Source organism: Artemia sp. Qi Xiang Cuo, chromosome 16 (genome assembly GCF_049724085.1).
Source record: "Artemia sp. Qi Xiang Cuo chromosome 16, ASM4972408v1, whole genome shotgun sequence".
NCBI lineage: Eukaryota > Metazoa > Arthropoda > Branchiopoda > Anostraca > Artemiidae > Artemia > Artemia sp. Qi Xiang Cuo.
This window is the reverse complement of record NC_142809.1, coordinates 27,207,280-27,234,047: the sequence shown is the minus strand read 5'-3', so window position 1 is coordinate 27,234,047 and position 26,768 is coordinate 27,207,280. Positions and strand designations below refer to the sequence as shown.

The following is a 26,768-nucleotide window of genomic DNA, read 5'->3' as shown; positions in this document are numbered from 1 at the left end:
GATTGCGTCTTGAATTTACTGAGCGCGATTCGTTCCATTTAATTGTGTTACATGTGTGTCTTTTGGCTTCAGACAATGGGCTTGTTGAGGCATTATGAGGCCCTCTTCTACGCTTTTCATTACCAATATAACAAAAACTGTACGAATCGTATGATTCTGGCTAGGCTGTTTTCTCTGTGTTTTGTTTGCTCTTGGTTATTTTTCATTTTTATTTTGTTTGTTGTTTATTTTCTATTATTTCTTTTTTTCGATTGGCTGAAATAAAAACTGTTTAATTTAAATGAATTTGTAATTTCAACTAAAATTACATTTTAGTTGAAATATGTCGATGCTTCTATTAAAGTACTTTCACCTGAGATATTATATAGGCCTTCGTTTGTATATAAAACTACTTTTGTTTCACCTGAGATAAAAACCTAAATTGGAAATTTCCAATCGGATTAGCTCCTTTAAAAGTTTCTATGATATTGCTATCTATAATAGCGCTGCGCTGCATATGATATTGCTTATATACCCTTTTGAAAACCTGCATGCACATAGTTTTTTTCGTTTAACTGAAACTCCCACTAAAAGTTTCAACTTAACACCCTTAGCGTTATTAGTTACAGCGATCATAGTAGTAGTATTAATAGTATGCACATAATTCCTTCTGGTTAGTTGAAAATCCACAACGACTTGCTCTGAAAGGCCCAACTTATAATATAAGCCGCTCTTGAGATATTGCTCTGTCAACCTTTGACAATCTACACCCTCATAGTTCGTTTTGATTTAGGTAAAAGTCCGCTTAAATATTCCATTAAAGCTTCACCTTAGTATCCTTAGCTTGCGTAGTAGCATCAGTAGTAGCAGGCACATAGCACCTTTGATTTTCTTCAACATCCCCCACAACACGCGCTGAAGGTTTCACCTTAATGCCATAAACCGTTCCTGGAGAATTGCTGATACGTCCTCTTGACAACCTGTATGTGCATAGTCTGTTTTGATTTTGTTCAAATCTGTTAAAATATTCCCCAAAGTTTTTGCCCTAATACCCTTATCTGTAGTAGCAGTAGTATTAATAGTAGTAGCGGTAGAAATAATAGTAGTAGCCTTAGATTTAGTAGCAGTAGTGGTTACGAGCAGAAGCAGTAGCATTAGGATTCAAATATTGTCTTTCGGTCAGTTAAACAACCCCCACAAAAAACCCTGCAAGTTTCAACTTCATGCACCAAACTGTTCCTAAGATATTGCTGATACGCCCTTTTGACAATGTGTATACAGACTTAGGCTGATCTTAGGCATGATCTTCATGATAGCAGTAGTATTAACGTATCGCCTTTTGGTCAGTTGAACATCCCCCTCATCTAGTGCTGGAAGTTTCATTTTAATACAATGGTTCATTACTATGACATTGCCTATATGCCCTTTCATAACCTGTACATCATATACTTCCTGAAATTTCATCTTAATGCTCTTTGCCTTGTAAATAGTTGCAATAGAAGTAGTAGTTGGAGTAGTAGTAGTAGTAGTAGTAGTAGCAATGGTGGTAGTATTAACAGTAGCGTGCACATATTAACAGTAGCGTGTCTTTTTATCAGTTGATCTTCCTCTTTAAGCATTCTCTTAAAGTTTCAACTTAATACCTAAATAAATTCTTGAGATATGTTCTTTGGACAATCTGCATGCACATACTGTGTTTTGATTTAGTTCAAATTTCCCCCCAATATTCTCTCCGATGTTTACCTTCATGCACTTAGCCTTAATAGCACTAGTATCGTAAAAGTAGGAGAAGTAGTTACAGTAGTAGTGCTGTATTAGTAGTTGTAGTATAGTAGTAGCAGCAGTGTCAATAGCAGTAGTAGCATGCACATGTTGCCTTTTGGTCAATAGAACATCCCCCTCATGATGCAACGGAAGTTTCATCTTGATATGGTAAGACCTTTCAAAAATTTTGCTGAAGCGCCCTTTTGACCCCCTTTCAATGGCCTTTTCATTTTAGTACTCTTAACCTTACAAGTATTTGAATTAGTTTAGTTGCAGTAGTAGTAATATCGGTAAATGTAGCAGTGGTAGAAATATTAGTTGTAGTAAACACATATTACCTTTTGATCAATTGATCTTCCCCTTTAAACATTCTCTGAAAGTTCTAATTTAATACCGAAATCCATTCTTGAGATACGCCCTTTTGACAATTTGCATGCACATTGTTTTTTGATTAAGCTCAAGTTTTCCCTCAATATTCTTTCAAATTTTCACATTCCGACGATTAGCCTTTATAGTACTAGTATCATAGTAGTAGCGGTAGTAGTTTGGTAAGTAGTAGTAGTAATAACTTTGAATTAGTAGCAGTAACAACAATAGTAGCAGAAGTATTAATAGCAGTTGTAGTATGTACATTTTGGATTTTGGTAAGTTGAACATCCCACCCCTTGTGATACCCTGGAAGTTTCATGTTGGTACGGTAAGGCGTTCCAAAAAATTTCCTCAGGTGTTCATTTCAATATCCTCAGCCTTGGTAGTACTCGCTACAGAAGCAGTATCTTTAGTAGTAGTGGTGGTAGCAGTAGTAGTAGTAGATTGCAAATATTGCCTTTTTGGTCAATTGATTATCTCCCTTATCATTTCCTGAAAGTTCTAAGTTGACATACTCAATCATTCCCGAGTTAAGCCCTTTTAACAACCCGTATGCACATAACAACTTTTGATTAAGTTTAAAACTCCCCTCAACATTCTCTGAAAGGCTCACCTGAATGCCCTTCGTCTTTTTGCAAAGTAAAGGTCAAACATACCCACTTTTCTCAATAATATATGCTATATGTTAACAACGGACGAATTGCATAAGTTATAGCCGTGGCCGTGAGGGGTGGGTGGGGGGGCTGACGACCCCAAATGCCTAATTACTAAATGCCTAATAATTGCTGAACAAATGAGCTGTCTCAAAATTTTGATTGGATGTGTTTTGTGAAATGAGGGGCTAGAGGGGGGGCGGGCGGCCCCCCCCCCTCTCTAGTGTCAATCACTCTAGTGTCTTATAAAGGGTACAAGAACTTCAATTTCCAATCGAATGAGCCCCCTCCGAAGTCTATACGACCACCCATCCCATAAATACTTTATATGTTAGCAATGGGCAACTAGCATAACTTGTAGCTTTTGCTCGTAGGGCTGTGGGAGAGGTGATATGCCCAAAGACATAAATACTAGACCTTTCAACTATGTTGAACAAAACAGCTATCTCAGAATGTTTTATTGGATGTGTTTGGGGAAAGGATGGACTTGGGGGGGGGTGCCCTTCAACCCCTCTAGTCTCTTAAAAAGAGTGCCAGAACTTCCGATTTCCAATCGAATGAGCCCCCCCCGAAGTCTATACGACCACTCTTTCCATAAATACCTTATATGTTAGTAATGGGCAACTAGCATAACTTATAGCTTTTGCCCGTAGGGCTGTGGGGGAGGCGACATCCCCAACGACATAATTACTGGACCTTTCAACTATGTTGAACCAAACTGCTATCTTAGAATTCTGATTGGATGTGTTTGGGGAAATGATGGGGTTGGGGGGGGGGACTGGTTGACCTCCAATAATATTTGGCTTTTAAAAAAAGACACTAGAAACTTCAGTTTCCAATTGACTGAGCTTCTTTCGAAGTTTCTTCGACAACTCCTTCAATACGAAGTGCTTTGGTGAAAAAAAAAAGAATAATGATAATAATACATTGTTCCCATCACTCTTTATTAGGCAGCGCTGTTGCGCTTCCCCAAGCCCAACTTTAGGAAAGATCCGTTGCTTTCTATGTGTAAATATTTGCAGAAGAAATGGAAATATTTGTTGAGGTTTAGGCCATGGAGCATAGGAGCAGGGAGTAAATTCAATCCGGTCTCTTAAGAAATATAAAAAAAATTGAGAAAATACGCCGACAGTCAGTGTCAGGCAATGCTACCAAGCAAACTCTTAAGTGTGTTCTATGATTAAAAGTTTTCCTCAGGAAGTTAAATTTGTAATTCCACTTATATTTTTTTCTTTCTCTTTTTAAGCCCAGATAAGAGCCATCAGTTATTTGCAAAGAGACAGTTCCAAAAGCCGCAAATACAAGCATAGTTAAGAATTTGTGTGAAGTGTTATTTCACTGACAAACGCATAATAAGATTGTAGAATGGCGTGTACAGTATCAATTCTATTGATGATTCAATCACAAAACCCGATTTCTTGTTGAAAAACCTGACGTAAGTGGCACTATGGAAACTGAAACTTAAGTTTTTTTGTTCAATTTTTTTTGATTGTTCAGATTCGTCCCTGACAATGCCCAGCCAATGGTAGGCTAGGAATACAGGACTCAAGCTTTTGTACTGTTTTGGGATAGTTGTGGTCCTCCACTCCATCACAAGCTGCATACTCTGTTCCGTGAATAAAATTCTGTTATCCTGGCCTCAAACTCGTGAAGGTGGACCTCTGTTGAAGGATAACTTCGAGAATTGGCGTCCTTCAAGAAGATTATAACATAGTCAGTGACACTACCCTGTACAGGATTTAAATAGTGGATAATTCTTCTGGGTTTTGACTGCTTTGGTGAGCTTTTTGGGCTATTTAACCTCCTCTTGTCATGCTATTTTATGATTGTTTGCCTACCCTTCGTATTATGCTATTTTCTGGATTTAACATGTCATTAGTTCAGAGGTGACATGCCTAGCGATTCCTTGTACAGAGTGTCGAAACTTTTCGGATGAAGCTACAACGCTAAGTGCATCGCAAACCTTGTAGAGTACAAGATGGGTCATGCCCTGCTCAGGGTAACTATTCAACCAGAAGTCCTCAGCAGTGGTGCCAATCCACAAAGGTGTTGGAGAATGGGGAAAACATATTCTTTGAAACCTAGAGGAGGGGGGTCAATATTTTTCCTTTTTCCAATGAAAATTCAAGAAAAAGGTATATGTCTATGAAAATATCCCGAAATGGTATTTCTCGAAATCCTGAGAGGAGTAATGAGAGATTCCCCCTCCCCAGTTGGTGCCACTGTCCCCAGGGACTTCTTGCCGTATGGCCATTAGCTGACTTAAGTGGTTAGTATAAATTTGAGGATGAACTACTAGTTTCTCACCTGCACTTCCACGGCCATTTGCTTTTCTTAAGGCTCTGGTACTTTCAACCATTTAAATTGAATGAAAATTGTGTGACTTGGAAAGTTACGACGGTGAACGACAACTACAGAACATATCCTTGCTTTTAAAATTCGTTTTTGCCCAACCTAAGTGTTGCTTGCAAAAATCTTTAATTTTTGTATAATATTATGTTTGTTGAGATAACTTCATAATAAAGCTTTCAAATAACTCCACAATACCTTCCAGGGATGGGTTGAATGCGTCGGCTGTGCTGATAGGTCAGCCTTTGATCTCACACAGCATTCAAAGGCAACTGGTGCTAAATTGAAAGCTGAGAGAAAGCTCTCTGAGGCGAGGATTGAAGAAGTTGTCGGTAAGTACTAGATAATTCTGATTGTATAATTAATCATAATGGAGTGTCTTTTGGATTGAATCACTCGCTTCTCCCCTCCAGAATTTTTTTTTTGAATGGAAAAGGAGAAGAATGCAAGACTAAAGATTTGGTTGAATGGTCTTACGCATTTAAGTGTCCACAATTATGCTTCCTGTGACAGAGAATATTTATTTTTGTCGAAACTAATATGCATTTGTGAAATAAAATCATTTAATTGCATTCTAAATTTAAACTGAAAATAATTTGACAGCCTGATTAAATTCTATTGTGTATTTTATAGAAAATGGTTGGATTTGAGGCATTGGCCTGATAGTCTTAATGCTTTTATTTTAAGTGTCAGTATCTTCAATATCTTTTACAACTGTTGGGAAAAAAACAGTCACCATGAGAGCTACTCATAATATTTTACAGCACTATTCTATTTACCGCGGTAAGTAAAGCTCCGTGAAGTGTTTCACTGAGACTCGATGAAATTAGGGGGGGGGGGGTACTCGAATACGCTATTACTAAGCTTTACTTTTGATTGCTCTTTTGCAAGTAGTTTAGAAACCCCATCTAATAAAACTCTTCCAACTTTTATTGAAATTTTCTTCGTACAGTATATTCATTTTTTTTTTGCAAAATATTTGCATCCAAACTCGCTAAACTGCTGTCATTGGTAGCACTTTGATGCTTAAGCCTATTTACAGGATGGATTTCAACAGGATCTCGACGCACCTAAACGGCATAAGGAAATTTTGCCTATAAAGTCCGAATATTTTAGTTGAGTAGTAATGGCATTCTACATTAGGGTACAAAATTTTTTTTCTTCTTTTGGGAAGGCCATCACATTCTGGAGTCTTATTATGTTTTGAGAAAATGTTTATGCCCTTGAGTAGTTATTCATCTTTCTCCTTTAAAAATTTTAATTCTTAAAAATTCAAATTGGAAATTTATCTGTATGTTCTGTTATGATTTACTTATTTGGATAATATTTTTTCTTTCGGATTATTACAGAACTTAGAAGGCTTAAATCAAGAAAAAAACTTACAGGCTCACCCAGCCATAGATACGGTTTCTGGAGTAAGTTCCCTTAAGGAACAAAAGACTACACGCTTTTAGTAATTTCAGACTCGTTTAAATATTTCTGATCTGCACAAAAAAATGGGCCCTTCGATAAAAATATAAAATAAACAAAGTTTTCTCAGCTGAAAGTAAGAGCAACATTAAACCTCAATACGAACAGAAATTGTTCGGTATATGAAGGGATTGCCCCCATCTTCAAAACCTTACTCATCGCGCTAAAATTGTTAGCATTTTTAAAATAGCATAGCTTTTCTACTCTAATAAAACAGCCCTTGTGTTTTAGTAGTCGTTCTTTAAAAAATTGGGACAAACAGTCAAACGTTAGCATAAAGAGCAAGGTATGGAGAAGGCGGTAACCCCTTTATATACGGAATAATTTCTGTTCGTTTGAGTTTTAATGTTGCTCCTTACTTTCAGTTTAAAAAATATATTTTTCAATTTAATTTCTGCTCCTTTTTCAAATAATACCTGTAAGTCTGGCTCACCCTCCATGAAAAATTCCCTCCCCTCACGGGAAACTCCTCTGGAAATTTTTTCCAACGTAAATTACCCCCCCCCCCCACGGATAATTCAGTTAGATATTTCAACTAACCTGAACAAAACGGCTATCTCAAAATTTTAATTGGACGACTTTGGGGGAAAAGGGGGCGTGGGAGGGTGGCTAGCTACCCTCTGATCTTTATGGTCAGTTAAAAAGGGCACTAGAACTTCTAATTTCTGTTCGAATGCACCCTTTCCCGATATTTTAGGAATGTTAGTTCGATAAGATCGCCCCTGGGGAAAAAAAACCACATCCGTGATCTTTCTTCTGGCAAATAATGAAAAATTCCACATTTTTGCATATAAGATTTTGAAACTTGTACAGTAAGTTTCTCTGATACGCTGAATCTGATGGTGTAATTTTCATAAAAAATTCTTGACTTTTAGCATATGAAAGGAAGGTATTTCCCCCCTTTTATGAAAATGAGGCAAAACCTCTCAGGCTCATAGCTTTTGATGGGTAACAATAAACTTGATGAATCTTATATATTTGGAATCACCATAATAAGCAAATTCTTTTGGTTTTTATTTGTATCAAAATTCCATTTTTTAGAGTTTTGGTTACTTTTGAGTTGTGTCACTTCGTACTTACAGTTTGTTACCAAGAACTGTTTGATACTCACTTCTCTAGATGTGAAAACCCCCGATGATTTATTTTCCATGGGTGGACCAGGAAAAAATCTGGCAGAAAATGTCACGATTTTCTGGGTTTTTCGAATTGCAATTCTAGAATTTCTGTTTGTATTCTAAAGCATGTAGCTGAATGAAAACTCTGCCAGAAGAATGTTTGGTATATTTCAAGAATTTAGTTAGAATCCAAATGGTATGGTTCGTGACTTTTCATATTAGAAATTGGGCTGTGCCTTCTAAGTAAATATCTCTCACATGAGATCTTTTAAAGTGCTTGCAAACGTTTTAAAGCGAAACTTTTCAAATTGCACTTTAGATGGTATCCCAAAATGTGCACATCAAACCAAAAGATAATTTTAACTAACCTTGTCATATGTTAAGTAGCTTTTCTCTTGTTTCCGTTTGGGTTGCACTATTAAATTGAATGTAATAATAATTTAATAGTGAGACTAATTGAAATGGAAAACTCAACCTTAAGCCATGGGTCTTCTCGCTATTTATCATTCAGTTTTAGTTAGGATTTTCTGTTGTCTATTATCTTTATTCCCTTTTTCATTTTCTTTTTTTGTGTGTCTGACATAAAAAAAACCTTTGTTTTGTCGTTGGCTTTTAGTTTCTGTCATTACTTTAGTAGCATGAGTAGCATTATCTCCTCTAATCCCTCTTTAATAATCTTTATTGTTGTTTTTTTCAGACATAGTGCCCCGGAAAGCCCTAATTGCAAAACAATTTAAAGCTGAAGTAAAGATAGTTCTCGAGGAAATTGAAAAAGTGAAAAGTAATGTCATTGAATCGTCAATCAAACAGGACGGGTATGTATTGTCATTAATATGTATTTATATGTGCATGCCAGTTTTTTAGGGAGTGTAATATCCAGATAGATTTCGTAGGAGAGCCGTAACTGCAGAAGCACTCTTCACGCTTAAAAGTTTATTTAAGAAAATGCTTCTTGCGTTTTAGCGATTAGTCTTTTTCAATGTGCTTGGTTTTTTTTCTAAGTTAAGTAGTTTAGATATAGTTAGGATGTTAGATCACAGGATACTAAAATTGGGATTGTTGACCATAGGTGGTTTTTGAGACTGCAAGGGGATACCGAAATCCTTAATATGCATTAATTAAAAATTATATAAATATGTGAGGACTTTCATTTTTGCTTCTCTTTAGATATTCTGACGTGAATTCTCTAAATGCCGTCTGTATTTCTATAAATAACAATGTAAATTGGTTAGGTTTTATGTTTTGGACCACAGTAATGCAATATTAGTTTTTATACATGATACATTTTAAAAGTAGCAAAATTGATTGGGTCATGAAAAAAAAAATTAATTTAACTAGAAATATCGTAATTTGAAACGGTCTTACTTTGATGTATCATTTTGAAAAATTCAAGACTTCGGCAACTACAGTGTTTTTATCGATGGCAAAGAAAGTCATCAAAGTGTTGCTCCTGCTACACTTTGTTTGGTGAAACTAACCATGCTGATACAGGACTTTACGTTGTCCAAGTAATGTACGTCTAGCTAAGACTCAAATGCGCTTGTTCGCTGTGGAAATTATGATTGGAGTGACTATATGAACCGTTTTAGGAAAATTAAAAGACATACAAAAGCAGCTCTTAAGTGCTCGTTAGCACGGTCTGTCTGGGTTTATTGTTATAACTCTTAGAGCTCTGTACCGTAAGTTAAACGTACAAATACATTTTCATGGGTTATATTCGCCCACTAATAGGTCTGCAGTATTAATTCCTGTATATAAAGCCATTAGCCAGTGAGCTACCAGTTCCCCTCCTTTGTATAATCATAGTGTTGTTGAGCCCCAGCAGGTTGTAGTACAGAGTTGTTTCTGGAATAGATATTAGGGTCCTAAAGTATACTGATAATATCCTGAGTCCTAGCAGAGCAGGCTAATCATGGAACATTTCTCTAGGCTGTCAAATGCGTATTATAAGATTAGTCTTTCGTTTAATCCTTGTAAAAGTGAAACACATGTGTTTGACCCTTCGTTCTTAATGGCCTTCTACCGTTTCTGTTCTGCATTGTAATCAAGTATGTGTCGCTTCTAGTACTGTTGCTTATCTGACCCTTCTGTCTGCGATTGACCCCTTCTATTGGAAATAACCCCTTAATCAAAAAGGCCGTTAATTAGAATAAATAGCTCTTATGAAAGTACTGAAAAACTTTAGCGTAAAGATAGAGGTATTGACTAGGGGGGTGAACCCAATCATATACGTAATAATTTCTGTTCGTTTTAAGTTTTGATGTTGCTCCTTACTTTCAGTTGAAAAACTTTTTTTTATTTAGTTTCTGATGGTTTTTTTTCAATAATATTGGGAAATCCGGTGCCTCCTTCATAGTAATGTCCCTTCCCCATAAAAACTTCGTCAATAGAAAGATCCTTTCATGTAACCCCCGACCCACCCACCCCCCACTACCAGAAAAACCTCCCTGAAAACGTCTGTATACCCAATAACCAATACTATACGCAAATAGTGGGCAAAGTTCAGAACTTGCAGCCCTCCCCCCGGAGAATGTTGGGGATTAAGTCATCCTCAAAGACAACATTATTATATTTTTCAACCATGTTGAACAAAATGGCAATCTCAAACTTTTGATCGGGTAACTTTGGGAAAAAATGAGCCTGGTAGGGGGCCTAGTTGCCCTCCATTTTTTGGTCACTTGAAAAGGGCATTAGAAGATTTAATTTCCGTTCAAATGAGCCCTCTCGCTATATTCTAGGACCACTGGGTCGATACGATCACCCCTGGGGAAAAAGAAAAAAAAAGAAATAAACACGCATCCGTGATCTTTCTTCTAGCAAAAAATACAAAATTCCACATTTTTGAAGATTGGAGCTTGAATCCTTTGCAGTAGGGTTCTCTGATACGCTGAATCTGAAGGCGGTATTTTCATTAAGGTTCTATGACTGTTAGGGGGTGTTTTCCCCTTTTTCGAAAATCAGGCAAATTTTCTCAGGCTCCTAGCTTTTGATGAGTACTAAACTTGATTAAATTTGTATATTTAAAATTATCATAAAATTCTGATTCCTTTCATGTATCTTTTGGTACCAAAATTCCGTCTTTTAGAGTTTCGGTTACTATTGAGCCGGGTCGCTCCTTACTTATAGTTCGTTACCACAGACTGTTTGATCTGCTTTATACTTATTTGCCTGAAAGACTAATGTGGCCACTCTGTAACAAATACTGTTTTATCGGCGTTTCCTTCTTCAAGTAATCAGATGAAGAACTGTGCCAACATTTTTGTTTGGTCTGTGTCATAACTGGCGGCAGCAGGCTTTTCACTTGATTTGTATAAAGGAACATTCTAACTTCCGAAACTGGTAGAGGGAAACATCTGGAAAAATTTCTCCTCATTTCTGTGATCAGGAGGATCAAAGTTTTAATAAATCTTATTCGATCGGATTTTATCAATTAGGGAATTTCTCCTAATTTTTTTAGAGTAGGGGGAGTGGATCCGTTCGTGGGGGGTGCTTCAAAAAATAAAAATTGATATAGCCTAGAGTCTTATTTTATTTCAGTCTTTTTCTTTTTGGTCCTTTTTTAGTCTCTTTTTGGTATAAAACTTAATCTTTATTTAAATCCATTTTTGAAGATAAATAATCGAGCTTTTGTGGAATTCAAAATGTTAAAGGTTGTAATCCCAATAAGCTACAATTTTTAGGCGCAGAACCATGAAATACGTAGTAGTTGTTGGTTTTTTAGGCATTATGTCGTTTGGATGTCATTTCAAAGTTACACTTGGTGCTGGGCGCCTGGCCCGTAAACGACCGTATTATTTGCACGTTCTGGATTTTCGTTTTGTCTTGGATGGGGGTGGTTGGGGGTAGGGGGACAAGCTTGTCCTCCTCCCCTCGAATCTTCTTTCGTACCTGGCCAAGGTCTTTGTAAATATCGGTACATCACATTTGCAAATATTCAGGATAATGTAAGCGCCAATAGTTTGTTTGTCATCAATTGTTCTCTTTATGTGCAGAATAATTAAAACATTTAAATGATTTTTGACAATTATTTATGCTGTATTATTACCAAATTATTTGAAAAAAACTACGTTTTCTAAAGAGTTAAAGAGGCTGAGTTACAAGGTCGAACCTTAAAACGTACAGGGATTAGGAGGCACAGTTGGGGGCTGCCGCCCCCAAACCCCCGCTTTCGCAGCCTTTAAATAAAAAAAAGAAAAGTGTTTTAAACTGAAAGTAAGGAGCGACATTAAATCTTAAAACGAACAGAAATTATTCCGTATATGAAAGGGACTGTGCCCTCCTCAACGCCTCGCTCTTTACGCTAAAGTTTGAGTTTCTCACAACTCTTTTTTTTAGACAATAAAAACTTTAGCGTAAAGAGCGAGGCGTTGAGGAGGGAACAGCCCCTTTCATATACTGAATAATTTCTGTTCGTTTTAAGATTTAATGTCGCTCCTTACTTTCAGTTTAAAACACTTTTTTTTATTTAAAGGCTGCGAAAGCGGGGGTTTGGGGGCAGCAGCCCCCCAACTGTGCCTCCTAATCCCTGTACGTTTTAAGGTTCGACCTTGTAACTCAGCCTCTTTAACTCTTTAGAAAACGTAGTTTTTTTCAAATAATTTGGTAATAATACAGCATAAATAATTGTCAAAAATCATTTAAATGTTTTAATTATTCTGCACATAAAGAGAACAATTGATGACAAACAAACTATTGGCGCTTACATTATCCTGAATATTTGCAAATGTGATGTACCGATATTTACAAAGACCTTGGCCAGGTACGAAAGAAGATTCGAGGGGAGGAGGACAAGCTTGTCCCCCTACCCCCAACCAGTTTAAAACACTTTTTTTTATTTAAAGGCTGCGAAAGCGGGGGTTTGGGGGCAGCAGCCCCCCAACTGTGCCTCCTAATCCCTGTACGTTTTAAGGTTCGACCTTGTTACTCAGCCTCTTTAACTCTTTAGAAAACGTAGTTTTTCTCAAATAATTTCTGCACGTTTTTGTACAGTTTATTACTTATTATTGCTTGACTAACTATTAGCTGATTGGACAGCTTGCGGGCTTGCGGGCTCTTATAGGAAAACGAGCCCGCGTTTTCGCGGGCTCTTATAGAAAAACGATAAGAGCCCGCTTATAGCGGGTTCTTATAGGAAAACGAGGTTTTTCGTAAATGTAAATTCGGGGGATAATTTTTTCGGTCTGAAAATATGAAAAGGCCCTAACAGGTCGAATTCTAATTCGAATGAGTCCTCATTCACCTGGATCAGTTGCCAACTGTGGCCTGTAGGCGTGGCTAAGAAAAAATTTTTTTTGAACTTTTAGTGGCTATATTTGGTTTTTGGAAAACAGGGAAGGAGTGATCGGATTGAGCTGAAATTTCGAGGATGAGCTCCTAGGCCCGAGGACAGCTTAACCTCTAAATTTCAACCCAATCGGACAACGTTAAACGGGGGCTGTGGTTAGAGGGTTGAAACTTCTGGCCCCCTTTTACCCATGAAGATAAAGTCAGATGGGGGTGAAATTTTGCAAGTTTCTTAGTTTGAGTTTGGGCTACATAATGCGATCACCGCTGTCTCTCTGCGACCACTAGGACTGGAAATCGCTTAACATTGTGGTGGGTCGCCTCTTTATAGAGGCACAAGTGTGCCTCCTTGATACAACTTGGCATACAAACGCATAACCATATACTCATCCACGAGCCAGGTTATCTCCGCTGTTAGGAGGTTTTCCCGGTACTCCAGTGAACCTCTGTTTTGTGTTTCTACACAATGAAATCATGTCTCATAGTTGGATATTACGTAAACTACAGCGCATCTCCCTTGATATATTAGAACTAGTGTTGATTCTGGTAAATTGGCTTTTGTCGATTCTTATATAACAAAGTGAAGTCCTGTCTAGTTTATTCCAAAATAAGATGTAGATCTTTATAGTTTTTCTTTTTTGTGGGTGAAGTTTGATCTTGACAAGGCATATTTAGCTGGTAATGATCAATTGTATAACATTTGCCACCCTCAGCAAATATCATGGGAACTTGTGAAACAGCTGGCTCAAGTCTGTATTTTTTTTTGTAGCTTTAATTTGTCCGAAAATAATCTGTTCTCTAGGGGGGGGAATGTTCTAACGGTATTCTGCCAAGGTCTCTAGACAAGGTTGTCACTAAACTATAATGAAATGTAACAATTTATCAGCAGACAAGCACTATTGGAGGAACGAAAGCACATGGTGATTGAAAAGTCACTTCTTATTTCTAAAATTCTATAATTTAATTATAAATTATTGTTTTTGCTAAAAGTTCGGCATATTCACTGGATTTTGCCTGCGGCTTCTCAAGTCTCACAAGGGTCGCTTCAGCTCATTTCTCAGGAATTCTTGCGAGGTGACAGCAACAACTTCTGGTAGTAATCCTCTCAGTTTATTCCAAAATTTATGTTTCTGTTTATCAAACTTACTCCTATAACCCACACTAAGAATTTAATTCAGCTATCTACAAATAAAAAAGGAGCTCTATTTTGGATAAGAAATATATATTCAGTATTCTACCGTACGTTGAAAAAAAGTACAAATTTCATCTTGCATTAGTGTGCTACAAACAAAAAGTAAAAAAATATATAACATTTGAATTGCAGATGTCAGGTGAGGCAGAAAACGTCTGGTCCTGATGCAAGCAAGCAATGGGCAGCAATACCCATCCTAAATTTAACGCAATTGAAGCTATTTAGATTTGAATTCGGCTTTAATTAGTTGCAGTAGCTTTTTATTTCCTTTTTTTCTGCGGCTAGCGGATCCTCTGCTTTTCTGTGTTGCTGAATGATCACTTTCTTTTCTTCTTATTTTTAGTGGGATCTGATCTATCAATAGTGTTCTAGCTTTATGATCTACCTTTGTAGGGTTTTCTTTTAAGGTAGGAACAAACGCAGGATTTTGAGGGAGGGGGAAATTTGTCAAAATAATGGGTGAAAAGTATGATATAATTTAAGTACCAAGGAAAGTTTCCTTGTAGTTATTTTAAATTTTTAGAGTCCTACAATTCTTCCATGAAATTTGCTTTTGTTAAATTATATTACTCTGGGCGTCAATGTCGCTGGTAATAGGATAGAATCTTGTCAGAAATTAGTATATGTCGACGATCTTATTAGTTCGAATAGTATATACTCTGTTTAGAGACAATGTAAACATTTTGCCAGTTGAGTTGTTTGGGATTAACTGAAAAATTGAGAGACGCAGTGTTGTTTATGGAATAGTTGGGGGAAGGGGTAATAGACCTTTGATATGTGTCTTTTTAAACTTTTCAGATGGAGGCATTGTCTGTAGAATTAAGAAGCTAAAATTTACATGTCTACAAAGCAGTACTTAACGCTATGTTTTAAGAAGCCGAAATCATATTCTAAGACAAAATAAGTATTTAATGCTTTTATTGTTATTAATTTTTTTTTTTAGAAAATTTGATTCACACGAAACGGTTCACATAGAAAACTTTGTGCCAAGTGTTATTGAGCCCTCATTCGGGATTGGGCGGATTCTGTATGTAATACTTGAACATAACTTTGGTGTCCGAGAAGGTGATGAAAAACGAACGGTATGAATATTTTCCTTTTTGTCTTCTCTCTCTCTCTCTCTCTCTCTCTCTTTCCCTCTCCCTCTCCCTCCCTCTCTCTCTCTCTCTCTCTCTCTCTCTCTCTCTCTCTCTCTCTCTGTCTCTTTGTCTTTCTCTCTGTCTCTGTCTCTTTGTCTCTCTCTCTCTGTTTCAGTCACTCACTCATCTACCAGAAAATGAAGAAAAAAAAGACAAAATAACAACTAGGAAATTTTTCAGCCAGTTTCATGTTCAATTTTTAAAAAACTCTGTTTAACTTGGTGGAGAAGTTTCAGCCGAAAAAAAAGGACCCGCAAAATTAATTTCACAGTTCCTGACTTCCTGTAATAGAAATGTAAAGTTTGAGCTGATTTTATTAAATGGTTATTACAAGTCTAGTAAGATATACATGATGTCCCTGCTATATAGAAATAATTGAAGAGTCGCGAGATTTTTTGGGGAAGGAAATTCAAAGACATTTCTTTGAAATAGCTAAATTTAAAAGCATGTCTTCTTTCAATTTTTGCTACAAATTATTTGATTTTAAGACAAACTATTTTTTCTACCATCCATGTCCAGCTTTATCCTCTTTTCTTTTAAGGTAGGAACAAACGCAGGATTTAGAGGGAGAAGGAAATATGCCAAAATAATGGGTGAAAAGTATGATATAATTTGTGGGAATTAGGCAAGATAAGGTTGTCGCTTATGCAAGAATATATGCGAATTTTGCTTAACAAAAAAAGCAGTCTAAAAATATACTAGTTAGGAATAAACGAATCTTGTAACCCTGGTCAGAAATCTCCTTTTTCATAAAGAAGAGAAATACGGACGGTAGTTTAATCCGTCCATGGGGTTACGCACATAGTATGGGGTGCTTCTGATATTGCCCTTCCCCCTTCTTAAGAAATTCCGTTATCTTGAGATTTAGCCATATTTTTCAAATTCTCAACCAAATTTGCCTGTTTGCCTTTGTTTTGCTTTTTGAAATGAGTGCCCTTCTTTCGTTTTAGATGTTGAACTTCTGAGTTAAATTCTTTCATACTTCCATGGGTGCATATGCAATTTTACTTCAATTGTAAAAAATGACGGACGAGTCAATTAACAGGCAAGTGAAAAGGAAACTATCAAACAGTTCGTGGTAACGAACTGTAAGTAAGGAGCGACCCGGCTCAATGGTAATCGAAACTCTAGAAAACGGGATTTTGATACCAATAGATACATCAAAAGAATCAGATTTCATTGCTGAATTCAAATATATAACTTTCATCAAGTTTAGTCCTACCCATCAAAAGTTAAGCGTCTGAGAAAACTTGGTCGATTTTTGTAGAAAGGGGGAAAGACTCCCTAAAAGATATAGAACCTTAATGAAAATCACACCATCATATTCAGGGTATCAGAGAACCCTACTGTAGAGGTTTCAAGCTCCTATCTACAAAAATGTATCGACCCAGTGGTCCTAGAATATCGTGGAGGACTCATAGAAACGGAAATTAAAAGTTCTAGTGCCCTTTTTAAGTGACAAAAAAAATGGAGGGCAACTAGGCCCCCTCTCATGCTCATTTTTTTCCTAAAGTCACTCGATCAAAATTTTGAGAGAGCAATTTTGTTCAGCATGGTTGAAAATATAATAACTATGTCCTTTAGGATGACTTAATCCCCCGAAGTCCCCGGGGGAAGGGCTGAAAGTTATGAACTTTACCCAATGTAAACATATAGTATTGGTTATTAGGACGTATACAAACGTTTTCAGGGGGGATGTTTTCTGGTAGTAGGGGGGTAGGTGGGTCGGGGGTTATTTGGTAAGATATTTCCATGAAGGAAGTTTTCATGGGGGAAGGGACATTGCATTGAAGGGGGCGCCGGATTTCGCAGCATTACTTAAAAAAACAGATCAGAAATTACATATAAAAAAAACAAGTTTTCCAACTGAAAATAAGGAGTAACCTCAAAACTTAAAACGAACAGAAACTATCGGGTGTATGATTAGGTTCACCACTTCACCCTCTAGGCAGAACATCAATCTTTAAGCCAAATATTTTTTAGTAATTTAACAATAGCTATTTATGATAAATAACGGCCTTTGTGATTAAGGGGTAGTTTTTAAAGAATTGGAACAAAATTCGAACTTCAGCTTAAAGAGCGAGGTATTGACTAGGGGGCGAGCCCCCTAATATACGTATAAAATTAATTTTATTAAATAAAATATTAATATTAAATAAAAAAAATTAAATAAGTTTCGAGAAAGCCATTTAACCAAATAACAGTAAAATTAATATGCAAATTTTGTGTTAATTATTCATGTGCGGTGAACCAAAATCAAAACCTGCATTAATTCAAAAACGTTCACAAATTAAATAAAAAAAACAAGTTTTTTTTTTTAACTGAAAGTAAGGAACGACGTTAAAACTTAAAACCAACAGAAATTATTCCGGATATTAAAGGGGCTGTCCCTTCCTCAACGCCTCGCTCTTTACGCTTTAAAGTTTGACTTTCTCACAACTCTTATTTTTTTTTAAACAATAAAAAAATTTAGCGTAAAGAGCGAGGCGTTGAGGAGCATAATTCCCTTTCATATACAGAATAATTTCTTTTCGTTTTAAGTTTTAACGTCGTTCCTTACTTTCAGTTAAAAAAAACTTTTTTTTTTTTATTTAATATGTAAAAGAAACCAGGCTTCCTCAGCATCCGAGTATGAACTTGGATAATGAACGATTCTCCCTCTCCTCATCAAATCGCTTTATTCAAGATAGCTACGTCTTCAGAAAAGAAAACTTTTATCCTAATTTTTTTTCTAGCTTCTATCCCTCCTATTTTTTCTTTTTTCCATGTTTTCCTTCCGCTTTTGTTTTTTGATTTAGTGAGGATATATTTTTACATTTTACTTTTTTCTTCTTCCAGTTCTTGAAACTTCCGCCAATTGTTGCTCCATACAAATGCTGTGTTCTCCCGTTGAGTAACAAACAGGGTTTTATGCCTTTTGTTAAAAAAATCTGTAAGTTTTTTTTTTTTTTTTTTTTTTTTTTTTTTTTTTTTTTTAAGTTAAAGTGCTTTGCAAGTCGCCTTTGGGGATTCATGAAGTGTTACGTGAATTTTTTTTTTTTTTTTATTGAGATTTGAAGCCAACGATCTTAACTCCGGACCCCTGCATTGAATGGTTCAAACTCATTTTTTTCATGCCTGAATTTGTTCTGAAGAAACTTAGAACTCTCTGTTTTCTCCTGTAGGCCCATTCACAATGAGGTTTAATTTCCCGAAACGCGGTCCTACCTAATGCTAAGTAATCACCAGATATTAACCTCCAGATATGAAAAAACCTTTTTCCCCTTCATTACTGATCAAATAAACCGTTTTTTTTTTTTTTTTTTTTTTTTTTTTTTTTTTTTTTTTTTTTACTGGTGATACCCATGCTGGTGTCCGTTTGGCTCTTTCGTTCCCTCCCCTTTTTATATAATCTCTTTTAAACCTTTTTAACATTATTTTTATCTCTTTTTTTTTGGTTTTGCTTTAATTTGTGCCTTTTTAACTTTCTTACATTTGACACTTTTTGTTAGACTAATGGATGGCTTTGCCTTTCTGATATTGTTGTTTTTGGCATTGTTTAGCCAGTTTTTTAGTTGTTGTGCTATTTGTCTTTTTTTTATTATATGACCCCGAAATGCGAATTCGGCCCTTCGGGGCTTGTGATAGCCATTTTTTGAAATAAATATCTTATCTTATCTAATCAGATATAATCAGATAAGCAAGGAGTTGCTAAAGTTGGTATTGATGAGTTAGTTGTTTCTGGGTGTAGAATTAGACGGGTTAAGACATATAGATATTTGGGGATTATTCTTGATGAACTTTTATGTTTCCGTAGTCATTCTGACCATCTCCGTATAAAATTAGCCCAAAATTTAGGATGTTTACATCGATTAAATTACGTTTTTCCTTTTTCAATTATTAAAATTCTTTATCATTCTTTAATAGAATCATACATACCTAAGATATTGTCCCATTATTTACCTAAATACATTTCCTGATCATTTTAAACCCCCTCGCTTCTTCGTCGGCTGGTTTTGGAGCGTATAGAACCCCTTTGGTTAATTGTGAAAGAGATAAATTTTCAATAAGATACCAAATCCCTTCTATAGCAAATAGGCTAAAATTAAATGGTAAGTTTAAAAATACTAATAGCCGATCAGTTTTAAAGACTAAATTAGTAGAATATATTAACCTTTGATGAGGGGTGATGCTTCTTGATAATTTGTTTCTTAGTATTATTTTTAGATTTTGGCGTGCTGGGGTAGCCTCCTTTGTCCTTCTCCTATATGTTATGGTATTTTTTGGTTTATCTTTATTTTTGGTGTACCTGAACGACTGTAGCAACGAAATATCTATTTCGACCTACATGGTTTTAAAGTAAAACGAAAGACGTCGATCACCTTAACTACTCAGCTAACTGGTTGGTCAAGTGTTTAAAATCATTTAACAACTCCTCTATCTTGCCGTTTTCTGAACATGCAGAAGTAGCCTTGAGCACAAATTACGTTTTAGAGAACTAAAAAAGTGAGAAGACAAGGCCTATTGAAATAAATTCGCTTGAGTTATACTCGATAAAAACAGGCGACCAGCGTTTGGCAAAAAATTACAGCTGAAAGTACAAAATATAAAACAGAAACATTCGGTAGCGGCTATAAATAAAATTGAGGCGCAACACAGCTTTTCTGCGAAACTCCTTTCTCTCTATGACAGCAGTATGATAATAGCCAAATGCACACAGCTAGACGCCGCGGGGATTTACGCGGAACGCGCCAGAAGGGAATGGCCATTCACTTCTTCTTTCCATTCTTCTCAGCGGCCTTGGTGATTTTGCCACCAGCAGTAGGTAGGTCCTTGAAGTTGACCGACTTGATGAAAAACGTCAACCGTAAGATAGAAGAAACGATGAATCCGATAGTTCTAGCATACCACATTGGTTAAGACTTTAGGTCCTATTCCTATTCGGTGGATAAATGGAAGTACTCTGAAAATGGAAACAAAGCATTCTCTGAAAGTGGTTGAAAAGTCTCAGATCGGTTCCAAGAGACAAGCGACGGCCATTATCGATTTAAACTCACCTGAAGGGGTTTTCGGTTGGGCGGCTGGATGGCTGTATGGCATCAAGAGCTTCAAGGAGGGTCTTGTCGTCAGCCTTGCCTTCTTTGCACTAAATGGCCCACCCATTTTACCATGGAAGTGTGTCAGATGGCTCCAACATGTAGTCTCCGTGCCAACCAGAAATTGGGACAAAGAAAACAGATGATGGGTTGTAACCGATCTTCTTGATGTAGGCGGAAACTTCTTTCTTGATTTCCTCGAAACGAGCTTAGGAGAAGATGTTCCATGAAGAAAAATCTTTGAATTCAAAATCTCATTTCAGGATTGAGATGTGGAAAACATAGTTGGAAATGAAGATATTGCGGAAACAAATGAACTAATATGATACAAAAAAAAGGAGGAGGTGAATAAAAGAAAAACAAAAGAAAGAAAATAAAAGAGTAAGATCAGATTTAATGTAAAGAGTATCAGAAACAAAGAGTAACATTAAGAAGTAAGAAAATAGAAGAGTAACATCAGAGCAAACATTTCGATTATTCAAGCTGAAGACAATTGTAATTCTCTCCCTGACTCAGTAGTCTAAGTTGACACAAATACGTAATGGCTGCAGAAATGGACTTGATTGATTTGGAAAGGTCTATTGACAAAAAAGGCTCGCAACTCTAGGGCCGGATTTATGTTCTTCCTTTTCCAGTATAAAGTATAGATTAGTGTTCCCCTATGTAAGAAGTTATTTCATCCAAATGTTAATGTATTCATAAGAATGAGATTAATGTGTTTATTAGAAAATGATCCACGACCTGAAAAAATACAAAAGTACCTGTATATAATACAAAAGTACCTGTATATACATATAGTAGTAAATATATATAGTATAGATATATACTGTATATATTTACTTTATAAAACTATAAAAGTAATATATATATAGTATAAGCCTAAAATTGGGGCTATTGAAGAGGAGATATGTTAATAAGACAGTTTATATTTTTATAATATGCAAAAATTGCAGTTATCAAACTTTGAAATCGATTTCGCTATACTTACCTCCCAGCGCCTCTAATGTGCAAACTTATAGATAGACGAATTGTATTATTCCCATATGTTTCCCCGTTTCTTGCTTTCGTCAGCATTTATTTGATTTACGGCTATACTAGTTGAAAAAAGAGTGATGCATGGCAAAATGCATAGAAAACAATCAATTTTTACTATATTTTTGCACATTAAGGAGGGAAAGTATAGTGGAATCACTTTAAAGATTATATATATATATATATATATATATATATATATATATATATATGAGGAGGGGACAGCCATTTTCATATACGGAATAATTTCTTCGTTTTAAGTTTATATATATATATATATATATATATATATATATATATATATATATATATATATATATATATATATATATATATATATATATATATATATATATATATATATATATATATATATATTTGAGGAGGGGACAGCCCTTTTCATATACGGAATAACTTCTCTTCGTTTTAAGTTTTAATATCGCTCCTTAATTTCACTTAAAAAAACTTGTTTTTTTATTTAATTTCTGAACGTTTTTGAGTTAATGCAGCTTTGATGGTGGCTCAACGTACATGAATAATTATACCGAAATTTGCATAATAATTTTACTTTTATTTGGTTAAATGGCTTTTGCGTACTTTTGATCTGACGTAACACTAAAGAACTGTGATGCATGGCAAAATGCATAGAAAATACTTAATTTTTACTATTTTTTTGTACATTAAGGAGGGAAAGCATAGTGGATTCACTTTAAAAATTATATATATATATATATATATATATATATATATATATATATATATATATATATATATATATATATATATATATATATATATATATATATATATATATATATATATGCAACAAAGCTAGAACATGTTCTAGCTTTGTTTTAGCTTGTAATCAATAGTTGTGGCTACATGAAAAAATATCCATGCTTGAAGAATGTTCTTTCGCGAAGTCTTATCATCCATGACGCTGAAAGCATATACGGCTGGAGACGAAGTACTTTCTTGTACTATTTTCTTGTAATATTTGTTTCGAATTACTATTGAGAAGTACTCAATCAGCTCGAGGGTGCCACTCGTTCGGTTTGTTTTAAAAAAAATTTAAAAATTATTTGGCTTCGTAGAAGTTATTTTTATTGTATTTTTTTTTCATTATATTTTTATTTTATTTTTTTTAGTCTATTTAATCTAATTAATTAATTTTTTTCTTGAACTTTGACTGAATTTAGTTTATTTATTCTATTTTTTTTCTATACTTTTCATTCTATGTATATTTTCTTTTCTTCTCCTTCGTATGTAAGTGATCATTTTAAATTTTCTTTTGATTTATATATATAAAACAAAAGTATATAGTATATATAGCGTATATAGTATATAGCGTATATAGCTATATATGCTATATAAGTATATACTTATATTAAGTATATGCGTTATTTACTATATACTTATATAGTACGCTGTATACTGTATAAGGAAACCAGACATGGAGACCCGTCGGTAAATTTTTCGCAGTTCATATTATTGACTTACGAATAAAGTAAACATACCACTCGATGCCTTTTTCTTATGCTCTTTCCAAATATAAAAATCATTTTCGTCGGAAAAAAATTTTACACCCACCCTTATATAAACCAATTCCGGGTATATATTTGAAAATTAGGGGGGGGGGGGTAAATTTTATTTCTGATGTAAATGAGAGGTAAGTTTAAACTTTACCCCGCCCACCTCCCCCCCCCTAATGTGAAAATATACACTCTGAATTGGTATATATAAGGGTAGGGGTAAAATTCATTTCCGACAAAAATGATTGTTATTTTTGGAAAGAGCATAAAAAAGGCATCGAGTGGTATTCTTACTTTATCCGTAAGTCAATAATATGAACTGCGAAAAACTTACCGACCCGTCAAACGGGTATTTGCTATCTAAATTGATTGCGAAGCGTGGTTTGCAATATTTTAGTGATTGTTTCGGTAAATTTTTCGTTGTTTATATTATTGACTAATGAATAAAGTAAACTTACCACTCGATGCCTTTTTATGCTCTTTTCAAACATAATAATCATTTTTGTCAGAAATGAATTTTACCCCCCCCCCTATATATACCAATTCCGGGTATATATTTGCACATTATGGGGGGGGGGGGCGAAAATTTAAACTTAACTTTCATTTACATTAGTAAGAAAATTTACCCCCACCCCCATAATGTGCAAATATATAGGGGTGAGGGGTAAAATTCATTTCTGGCAAAAATGGTTATTATATTTGGAAAGAGCATAAAAAAGGCATCAAGCGGTATGTATACTTTATTCGTAAGTCAATAATAGGAACAACGGAAAATTTACCATTGTTTGTTGGGGTTTAGGGGGGAGGGAACGTACCTAGGTTAGGTTACGTATTTAAAATCTATATATATATATATATATATATATATATATATATATATATATATATATATATATATATATATATATATATATATATATATATATATATATATATATATATATATATATATATACGGAAGCTGGAAGTAAGTTTTATATGAAAAAGGCGACAGCTTTTCTGTTATCTTGACTGTGGCGAGTAAAAATCAGGGTTAATAATACTATTAATAGGTGAAAGAATTTTGAAGGCATTTTCAGAAAGTTTGCTTCAGGGAAGAGCAAGCAACCCCGGAAAATACAATACAGAACTTAAAAAATAAGTTGATATAAGTGTTAGCACTCATTTGGTGATCAGTGACATTTGTTTATGAAAGTAATTTGTTTTACGTCATAAATTAGGAAAAATGTCCAAAAAGTGTCCTTTTTTCAAAAAGCTGCCTTTTTACCCATTTGTGTCCCGTTGTCCCTCAGGGTGAAAAAGTGTCCATTTGGCATCCCAGCTCCAGTAGCTCCGCCTGATTGTTCCTTTTTCTCTATTCCACTTTTCCATTTATTATTTAGCCTCTTTTTGTTTAGATTGTCATGAATACATATTCACATAACTTTATCGCCAGAGTCAAATTCCGTGCCCTGCAAGGAATTGCTGCTTTTTTGCAGTTTTTCTGCCTCGATGAAGTTCAAGTATTAGCCAATCTGATAATTCTCGGCCTCAACTGAGTTCAATTCGATTAAACTTCGGTGTTGGCTCGATCCTATTCTGGACGGCAGCTGGATCTCTATTGTAAACGAGTTGGCATTCAACTGATTCCCAAATTTAGCGCTAGTTAAATCTCAGTATTAGTAGAAATTTCATTGTGAATGGACCTTAAATATATCTCCTATTCTCATTTGTAGAAGTAGTTAATTAATGTAATTTTTGAATATCAAAGTATTTTGCCTGTACCCTCTTTGCCGAAAACAACCACCTGTTAAATAACAGTAATTTAATAACAGTCAAAGCGCTTTTTAATATTCCTGCTTTTCTCTAAAAGTTGCAACAGTGCCTTTTGAATTGCAGCACTGAAAATGTGTGTATCCAAATCTATAAAATGTGAAACCAGATTTTTTTTTCTTTTTCCATTCCCTGCAGATTTGGCTGTTGATTTTTAAAACTTTATTTCTTGGCAAAACTTGGGACCTTTGGGTTTTCTTCTCTTTTTTTGATCGTTTATGAAGATTTTATAATGTAATTTTGTATGTTAAATTACAAAATATAATAGGTGTTATTTTAGTGCTTTTAGTATGGTGACTTCCTCGAGTATCTTTTGTTGGATTTTCGGTGTTTCAGGCAAACACTTAAAAAACTGCTACACAATGCTAAACGATTAAAAGTTGTGATTGTTTTTATTGGATTTAGGGAATAAGTTCAATTAGAATCAAATATCTTTAGTTATTGAGAAGAAAAAAAAGTTTTATTCCTTGATGCAATGCGAAGATGTATGATTCTATAGTCATACATCTTTTTTAGTGTATTTGTTCAGGCCGATGATTATTTTTAAATATTGAAATAGGCCAAATTCGTGGGTATAAATAAAAATAATACTAATGTTTAGAAGCTTAACCTTTTTTTTTGTGTAGGGTTGATTAAAGTCTGTTTGATTTATTTAGTATATTTCACTTCTTTCTTCTATTAATTTCTTTTTTGAGTGAGCTTTTAATTTTTATAATCTTTTTTTTCTTTTAATTTTCTGCTTAATTGAATCGAAAGCCTCCAGCAAGGCAGCATTCATAGAACTGCGTAGAAAAACCCACAAACTGGCTCGGAGGGATGAAAATGAACTGGTAAGCTTGGCCTAAAAGTTAGAGGACTAGCAGCCAAAAATGAGATCTACAAGCAGTACAAGATCCTCAAAGAGCTTAGTGTGAAAAGGAGCAGTACCACAGGAAACTTGAAAACCAAAGACGGAACCATCAAACCGTCAAGAAATTGGATCAGTGGAATAACCACTTTAAATAGAACAGGACAGACTAAACCCCTAGCGTCGCGCCAAATCCCTCATCCAATGCCACTGCCACCAAAGGAATAGACCCGTGTGACATTTCACCGCCTGAAGTCAGAAGAAGTCAGAAATCTCGCAAAATCCTTAAAAAACATACAAATCCCCAGGCAACGACTCCCTGGCTTCAGAAATTTACAAAGCAAGCCCTGCACTTGGGGAGGCCCCGACGAACCTACTCGAATTACCGGGGAATTTCACTGATCCGTCTAAAAGGATCTTTCTAAAAGGATCTTGTTCCTTCTAAAAGGAACAAGAAAGAACTGGGCTGGGTTCCGCCCAGGAATGGGTGTGTCGATCATATTTTCACTTTGCGACTCCCCCTTCACAATCGATTAAATCTCGGACAATACATCATCGCCATCTTTCTCGACTTCATTGCCGCATTTGACTACACTCTGATCTTTCTTCTGGCAGATAATTCCGGAAGATGGTGTCCCAACTAAATTGCTTAGCCTGCTCAAAGCTTGCTATGAAGATATGAAGAGTAATATCCGAGTATATGGCGAACAGACTGAACTCTTTGAAATAGATTACGGTGTTCGCTAAGGCTGTCCAGCGTCCCCAATTCTTTCAATTTCGTAGTAGATTGGATTATGAAGAAATCATCGAACGAAGAAGATTGTGTGGTATATTCTGCCGAAGAAAGTTTTGCTGACCTCGAATATGCTGATGATGGTACTCTCCTATCCAACTTAGCACCGAAAGTGGAAGAAATGATAATAAGGGCGGCGGCTACCGCAGATATGGCAGGTTTGGCAATCAGTATCTTGAAAACTAAATACCTATCAACTAAGAATGATATCAACTCTTTTATGCATCTTAATAGGGATCATATTGATAGAGTTAAAGAGTTCAAACATCTGGGATCGCTTATAGATGCTAAGCGTTAACCGTCGAATGGGGTTCAAGGTAGGATCAGCATAGTCTGGTGTGCCTTTGGGCGACTGCGCAAACCC

General features: G+C 35.4%; 1 protein-coding gene across 1 annotated transcript in view; it reads left to right on the top strand.

Moving 5' to 3' along the window:
- Positions 1-26,768, top strand: part of LOC148942738 (glycine--tRNA ligase-like) — a 50,839-nt gene that overhangs the window by 19,985 nt on the left and 4,086 nt on the right. The window contains exons 9-12 of the mRNA XM_089102344.1: positions 5,320-5,446; positions 8,397-8,514; positions 15,118-15,256; positions 18,152-18,245. Coding sequence (XP_088958470.1) covers positions 5,320-5,446; positions 8,397-8,514; positions 15,118-15,256; positions 18,152-18,245 — 478 coding nt within the window. The remainder of the gene's footprint in view (positions 1-5,319; positions 5,447-8,396; positions 8,515-15,117; positions 15,257-18,151; positions 18,246-26,768) is intronic.